Here is an 8,420-nt window from a genome sequence, read left to right as displayed (position 1 = left end):
CCCCCCCCCCCCCCCCACCGGCCAACATGGCGGCCCCCGACCAATATGGTGGCTGGCGTCAGTTCGCGCCGTGCCACTTCAGCGCCACCTCAGCGCCCCCTCAGCTCCGCCTCGGTGGCAACCCTGTGCGGGTTCCGTCCAACAGAGGGGTTGTTTTGAAATACGAGCCTTAGGCCCTCGTAGGCTGGCGGTGCTGAAAGGCGAAATGGGCCGTAAAACTCCCCTGTATTTGTCAGATGCCGCCACCCTCGCACAGGAGCCTGTTCATCCTCGAATAGTCGCTTCCAGGCTTTCATTACTATTCACACACGCCCTCATTCGTTGCAGTCGGAGCTTGTCCACCTAAGAGAAAAACATGAATCTGAGCCCCGAGTTTTGTCTGTCAGAGGTGCAGGAATGGAATCCTAAGATGCCTCTCTGTTGGAGCTGGACCCGCTGTTATTCTGGGATACCTGAGATTTCTGCTGTCTTTCTTCATTTATCAGTGAAGCTGCACTGTGCTAGTACAAGTGACAAAAGTGACTATGCAGAGCTAACTAAAGCATGACTGTAGAGCTAGCTAAAGATGCCTCTGAAAAGACACCTTTTCCTTCAGTGTCTTGAAAAGTGAGGCTTCTAAATGGTGATTTCTGATGGGACAAGAAAAATGTCGGAGTTGAGTTTTATTGTATTTGTCCTTGCTGAGAGCTTTGTATCTTCTTACATCAGTATCCCAACTTGCAGTAAGCAGGTGTTACTCATACTGAAATGGAGGGGAAAAAAGATGAACACGGTACACATTTTTAATTCTAAACTTTTTAATGAGGAGGAGGGGCGCAGTTCAGGGAGATTCTTTGCTAACTATTAGAAAATATTTAGATATCGTTTTGGCATTTTCAGTTAAATAATCTTTGCTTTTAAATATATATAAAAAATATAGGAAAGATCTGGAAAATTAGACTTTTCAATCCATTGTACTTTTTGCTGCTCACATTTCATACCTTTGTACTGATGATTCAGTCCTCCTCCGATCCATTTCTTTATCAAAGCAATGTTTCCAAAGTGTTAAGAAGAAAATTCATGTCCTTAAAGCTCACGTATCACAAATACCAAAGTTCACTACATTATGAAGATAAATATATTCCACGTGTAGATAAGTGCTGAACTATTGTTCCTGTAACAATTAAGCATTTAACCTGAAAAAGATCATTTTACTTCACTCTATTTCTGAAATTAGGATTCCCTGGATGGAAAAAAAAAAAATAAAAAAGCCATAACATATGTAATTTCCTGGGGCTTTTTGTGCTGAAAGCGTTTTATATTAGGCAAGATATGTTCAGTGTAGGCTGTAACAGCATTTTTTAACATTTAAATGACTTATATATGGGATATTTCATTTAATTAGTAAAAAGTCAATACTTTTCCAATTCAATACTTCAAATTCTTCGTGTGGTTTTTTGCTTCTTTTTCAGGATAATATGGAGAAAAGATTAGGTTTTTAAAAGAACCATGTTCAAAATTTAATGGGATGTGCTTTAGAGAATCTTTTTGTTTTGGAGGAAAAAATATCAATTATTAGAAAACATTATCCTTCATGGAAGGAGCCATCCTCACAGTGCCTAGCTGTGTTTTACAATAATATACTGTCTTTCCTAAACCACAGAAATTTCTAAAATACCTTTCTTCAATGAAATTGAGGGACTTGACAAAAACAAGCGTTATACACTTGATTTACAAATAAAAAGGGATGCCCAAAGAAACATAAACTTCCTGCCAAAAAAAAAAAAAAAAAAAAAAAAAAAAAAAAAAAAAAAAAAAAAAAAAAAAAAAAAAAAAAAAAGCATTCATTACCTTCCCTAGATTATTTTCAATACCTTTTCTGCTTTTTCTGGAGCAGTAGCAGTGAACTTCAGCCTCATATCTGATGTGACTGTTGTTTCTGGAGGCTTGTTAGTGCCAGAGAACACTTACTTTCTGCCTCAGAGAGAGAGCACAGATTTCTAAAAAACTGGAGAACTTTTCAGGACTGATGAAACACTTCTATGAAGATATTCAGAAAGTCTCATGTATGATGCCCAAAATGTTCAGGCATCACATTTGATTGCACCCACGACCCTCTTTGGAGCAGCTTGGAAGTTTTCAAAATACATGGCATTCATTTTCAAAAAACATGAAAATGGGAGGTAAATCTGACCACACTTCTTAAACCAGATTATTTAAAACTCAAGATGGTGGTGTTGTTTTATTAAAACTAGCGGTGACAAAACATGTAAATATATTTGTTCAGAGAACAGAATAAAGAAATACAGTTTCTAAAAACTGCTTGTCTAAATTTCCCAGTTTTTTTCTCACACGGTAGGGAATGGGATGAGAATGGGATGTCTAACTCTTGTTAGACAAGAGCCCCCTAGAGTGGGGCCTGACCACTTTGCTCAGAATCACAAAGAGGGAAGAGCTGCTTGTACTTTGCACACCTGTTATGCTCGAGTCAGTGTATGCTTCCTTCCACCCGAGTACTCTCCTCTTCCCTTACTCCTCACTTCAACATCCAGAAACTCTTCTCCTCTCTTCCTTTGTCATTGCTTTCAGCCTTTTTGTACTGAATGATGCTAATGAAAGGTGGTCACAGAAGCGGGAGGGTTTATATTTATTCATAGTCTAAGGTGAAAAACCGAACTCTTAAAAGCCTAGGTCAAAGAACCCCTCTTCCAAACTCCCCATAAGCCCAAGGGTAGAGACACAGAGAGAAAGGTGCAGGCCAAAGTCAGTTCAGAGCAGGGAGTGCTACCTGAAGCACTCCAGGTGCTATTCTGGGAACACCTATCTGCCTCTGAAAGGAAACACACTTCCTAGACCAGTCTGATGCTGGGAATGCTGGGAATAGGATCTATCTTAAATATTTATAAAGAATTTCTTTCCTAGACTGTTTCTTCAAGCATTTGACGTTTTTGGTTTTTTTTTCATTTTCTGATACAGAAACAGAATATTTTGTCTAATTGCCATTTATAAAGAAGAAGTTTTAGCTGGGAAATTTAAAAGGCCGTTGAAAGATAGAGGTTTTTTTCTGGAAAGACCAAGACAACATGTTATAGAATTATTAAGTAGAATTTGGACCCAGAGCCAAGAAGAACTATGCTGTTTGTTGATTTACCTTTTGGTTTCTTTTGGTATTCTAAAATTGGATATTTACTTATGAAAGGGAAAGGAGAGCTACAGTGCATTGGCTACGTTAACATGTTTGACAGGCTTGAAAAATATGAAGGACATAAATAGAGCAACTTCTATATATCTGTACTGGAATATAAAATTATAATAACCTCAGGTCCTTTCAAAGACCTTCCTCAGTGACTACTTCCACAAGTAGCATCAAGAGGATCTAGCACTGCACTGCTGTTTTACAGTCACACTGTCTTGCTAGCGTGGGGTCCTGCCTTTGTCTCCTCATGGTATCAGCTTATGATCTCTTTCCAACTGCCTGCAGTGGAAGGAGTATGTCCATCTTTCAAAATTCCTATGAGATCTATATAAAACAAACCAGGAAAAATGCAGGATTATATTTCACATATTTGTAGGTTTCTAACTCCGGTTAGGGAAGGTGCACAAGGAAATACTCTCTGAAAAAGTCTGGGTTGATCTGAAAGTTTCCTGTGAATGTTTTCAGGCTGTGACTTTGAAACATTTTAAGTTTTGGAATGCAGATACAATGGTACCTGGAAAACAGGAAACATTTTGGAAATTTTTTTCTTGAGATGTTCTGAAAGTGTATAGAACACAGATCTGGAGTTCCTGTAGAGTAAATGGAAGTGTGGAGTTAATATTTTGCTGTTAAAACCATAAAAGATTAGTCAACATTAATTGACTTGGAAAACAATTATAAAATGATTGTCGGTAACCACTAACACTCACATTAATACCTTGAAATACAAGAAGTATTTTCAACAGGAAAAATATCACAGAATCACAGAGTATCCCAAATTGGAAGGAACCCACAAGGATCATCAAGTCCAGCTCCTGGACAGGACCATCCCAAAGAGTCACACCATGTGCCCAAGAGTGTTGTCCTTTATTCCATGTAGCTATGGATTTGCAGCTATAGTTGCCTCATTTGCACATTGCAATTGATTAGTTAGCACGTCTCAGGATTGTGTGATTGCCCTCAGCTGGATAGGATGAAGGTAAGACCTGGCTGAGCATGACATAAGCATTAAATGTGGCTGATGTGCCCTATCAGCACTTCAGTCAGACACACACAAAGAGAATCAAGACTTTACCATTTCTATATCCGTTCTTCAAAATTCTTCTTTCAAAGATTAATCATGAGTATCCTGAGCTCTAATAAAACAAAGAAGAAAGGCTTATGGTTTTAAGTAAATGGATCTCTGTTCTCTGTTCATGATTTCAGTTTAAAATCCTGTCCATCAGTGAAATAATAATCACCTCAGATATTTTTGCACAGAGAGTTTGTAGATGTGGTCATCGCTGTGTACAGGCACTCAGTTTTCAGTAGATCAAATCAATAACAAAAAAATTAATGTTTGGGGATGGGGAGATTTTCACATATTTCCAATCAGCTGTTTTGTAGAAAATATCCAGTGGTATAGTAATGAAGACTCCATTACTCCAAGTACTTCATACGCCTTATATGGAGGGGCATATTTATATGAATATAAATCCAAGAACCCCTCAGGGCTGTGGGGGAAAGAAGATACAGACACTTTCCTCTAGGCTTTTATCCAGCATCATTGTGAAAGGTCTCAAGCCACGAAGCTCTAGTTACTTTCCCGTTGGTTGCTTTCCAACAACTAATGTGGAAGGTTTTTTTCCTGATATTCTTTCTGAAAATTACTTTATAAATGATTTGGTATAAGAAAAGCCACTCAGACAGGACGGGCTTTTCCGTGCTGACCCTGAAGTAAAATCCCACATTGATTTACGTAGTTGGAAGGGTTTTATGTGTGACAAATCAGGATAGCATCCTTTTCTGAACAGAAATTCTGAATCCCTATAACTAAGTTTTGTTGAACAGATCAGTTTCATGGGACTTATAAAAATTAAAGCAATCCCCTTTTAAGTAATACAGTGTAAACTGCAGAGTTTGTGACATACAGCCTGTGACAATACATGGAGTGTTGATGTAAAAGAGGGCAAGTAAATCTGCTTCAAGGTGCTGGAGAACTGGCCTAGTGTTCAGCTGTGCTGGGAAAATCATAATTCTAATTTGGCTGGACCCAGCTCTGCTCTCACTTTATGGATTTAAATTGGGGTTTACTGTCATTGAAATCGAGTGACGCTGCAGTCAAAAAATGAGGGCAAAAGGCTGAAGTGTGTTCACTGATACACACTTGAACAAAGTCTGAGCTGTTGCAATAATGAAATTCATTTTCTACCTGCTTAAAGTATACGTTTCTTTAAAATAAAAGATTTTGCCAAAAATCTGAATTTGTGACAAGAAAGTCTGAGCCAATGACAAGAGGCTGAGAAATATATTTGCTGAAAGATATGAGGAGTCCTTTGCCATCTCACCTTGTCAAATTTTCGTTCTTCTTACATATCACAGAGGTACTGATCTTGATGGAGATCACGATGTTAAACAGGAGTATGAGTGCTACCGGCAAGAGTAATGACCACAACATGGACTTTTGCACACTGAAATTCTGATTTTGGTCCAGTGCTGCAAGCCAGCAACTTTTAATATAAAGAGAGATAATTTCAAAAGGTGTGTTAGACACATTATTCAGGATACCAAAACAAAACAAAGTAATATTTCACTTTTCATCCTGGAAGACCTATTAGTGCTTTCTAGGTCTTGTTAATTTAGCTCTGAAAGGCAGAGCTAAATTTCCTTGAGAAATGAGGGCTTTCCATTATGCTTCTCTTTCTCTGGGGAATGAAAAATGATATATCAAACTAACTACACAGATAAATATAATAAGGTGCAATATAAATAACCAAATAGATACCTGGCCACCATATGCAGGTTTCTCTTTAGGGTATATTTTATAATAGAGCTAAAAAGTAGTAGGGGAGACCTAATGGACAAAGGTTGAAGCAAAACAGGAACAACTTCAGGAGGGGAGGATTATTCTGTAATAATTTTTATCTCTATATTTTTTCATTTTCAGATAATCTCAAATTAGAAGTCCACACTCCCTAAATGAGTAGCATAACATGACCACCATCTGGAGGGTGGTTTTTGTTTACATTTCCAAAAGAAGTCTAACTTTCTTCTGTATCATCCACTGTCACCAAGGTACATTGTAAACCAGATAACCTGCTTTGGTATGCCAGCACTCGGATAATCCATGCCAAAAATACAGGGCAAATAGGGATATATTTATTTTGGCCAGATTTTAAATAAATGTGAGGATTAAGTTTAGGTACTTATGCACTTAAATGAAGGTCTTGAATTTCAGTTAGGCTAAGAGTGTCTGCAGCTTGCATTTAAAGGGGATCTTGCAGCAGGATTCAAGGAAGATGTAGATCCAGTACCTTAAATCCTTAGTAAGGAGAAAATATGTTTCCTTATAGTGAATGTCTAGCTTGAATGAGGAGTTTTATTTCTTTTGAATACTTATGTATGCAAAGTTGTATACCAACAATAAATCTAGATTTATATTAATAATAAGCCATCCCCAAAGGTGTAGGATAGCAAGTGTTGTAATATTGTGTGAACTTACAGTTCTTCCTGTCGGTAGTTTTAAGCTTTTCCTCCTCTGTAAGTAGCTCTGAGTGTTGTTGCAACTACTATGGCAGGGATTCCTAATTAATAAGCGAGATTAGCAACTTATTGTTTCACTGCATTCCTTCCATGCAAATAGCTTCCTGCCTCCTAAATTTAGATTTTAAGAGCTGTGTTTCACCTGCCTTGCACTACATTAAATAGGTTTTCTGTAGTCTAGAGTAAAGGCAGGACAGAGGGTTGTGAGCACTATTTTTGTGAGGATAGCTCACGTCTGTGACGTGCTGACTTTTACCATCAATGACCTTCAACACAGCTTCCTGCGACAAGAGCAGTGGTGGAAGAGCAAACTCCTTCGTGTGCTATGTGGTTGGAGCCCTTATCACAGCTGTGCAATCCTACCCTCTGGTCAGCAGTGGAAAACTAATTTAAGAAAATTTTGCACCAAGCGCCATTACGTTTCGTACCAGATTGTTGCAGAGCATAACTTTTGCCCTCCAAGAAGCATGGCTGAGCAGGTTTGCCTCATCGATGCCTTTGCTTCACTTCTTGTCTTCCTCATCTCTTGCCTGCCTGTTCACTAGGCAGCACATCTCATGGGAAGGAACCTCATTCACAAGTTTTTATCTGGGTAATAAACACGCTTCTTAAAGTCTGTTCCTTCTTCAGAGAGCAGAGAACAGAGAACTTCCAGGCTGCCAAGCATTCACTGTGCTCTCAAAGCAGATCCACAGAGCAGTGAGTCAGAATCATGTTGTTTTGGACATGTGTAACTAGTCATGGGACACAGTGAAGAACCCAATGCTGTGCTCTCGTGCAAATATACTTGAAGCACAGTAGCCAGGCAACTTTTGCTGAACATTTTCCAGCTTCCACATATGGTCCAAATTCTAAATGTTTAAGAGAAATTGCCTCTGTAAATGCAAAACATAATGATGAAACAATGAGGATTGAAAGCTGCTTGGTGGGTGCCATCAGGAACAACACACAAGCTGAATACACACTATGGAAAAGGCAGGTGTTCCTGTGCACTGTATTACAAGAGTTTCTTGAAGGAAGCTGAAATGTTCACTTTCCATTATGGGCATCTGTCTGCATTCTTCAGTTCTCCAAGTAGTTCTCTTTCAGCTTGCAGTGTTGCTACTAATTGCTGTACTGACTTTAGAATGTGTTCTTTGTTTATTAGTAAGTAATAGGCAAAAAATAATGACAGTCACTCCTTGCTTTCAGATGCTTTCAAGGCTCTGGCTGAGGTCACGGGGAACCTCAGCAATATCTAAATTAAGATGTTTAGTCCATATATGCAATCACCATTTGCAGAAATAGATGACTGAATGCCTTGATTACTGTGAAAATTTCTCCTGCACACAGCAGACCTGTGCTGCTGTGCCAGTGACCAAGCTATTGGTTTCAGTGCTGTATTAGGACAGTGAAAGCAAGCTCAGTTTATACCAATAGTGTGAGCAGTAACAGGAGATTATTAAATCACATGGCACTAAACCAGAGAGAAACACTGATTCTAATTGCCCTCTGCTGATCCCCTATCTTTACAACTTTCCCTGACTGTACTCTGTACCGTAAAAGTTGCCATATATACAACTTTAAATCTTACCCCATCCGATTACTGACATGGTTACAGGGAAATGTCCAGGCAGGGACTTCATGGCTCTAAGCAGCAATAAGTACAGGTGTGCAGAATTGAGTGCTGTCAACATAAATGTTGCCAAGAAAAAATAGCACAGTAGGATGGCTACAGCGGTAC

At 38.8% G+C, this 8,420-nt stretch overlaps 1 protein-coding gene across 1 annotated transcript in view; it reads right to left on the bottom strand.

Moving 5' to 3' along the window:
• Window positions 1–3,555: 3,555 nt before the first annotated feature.
• ADGRG7 (adhesion G protein-coupled receptor G7) overlaps window positions 3,556–8,420 on the bottom strand; it is a gene marked incomplete at its 5' end in the record, with an annotated part of 10,388 nt that continues 5,523 nt past the window's right edge. Inside the window, 6 exon segments of the mRNA XM_027894785.1 lie at window positions 3,556–3,638; window positions 3,641–3,729; window positions 3,731–3,801; window positions 4,599–4,668; window positions 5,503–5,664; window positions 6,657–6,738. Of these exon segments, the coding sequence (XP_027750586.1) occupies window positions 3,556–3,638; window positions 3,641–3,729; window positions 3,731–3,801; window positions 4,599–4,668; window positions 5,503–5,664; window positions 6,657–6,738 (557 nt within the window).

The sequence above is a fragment of the Empidonax traillii genome, unplaced genomic scaffold (genome assembly GCF_003031625.1).
Source record: "Empidonax traillii isolate 1590-97213 ecotype Southwest subspecies unplaced genomic scaffold, ASM303162v1 scaffold442:size488032, whole genome shotgun sequence".
NCBI lineage: Eukaryota > Metazoa > Chordata > Aves > Passeriformes > Tyrannidae > Empidonax > Empidonax traillii.
Note: the sequence above shows the minus strand (reverse complement) of the source record. Positions and strands in the feature narration are given on the sequence as shown.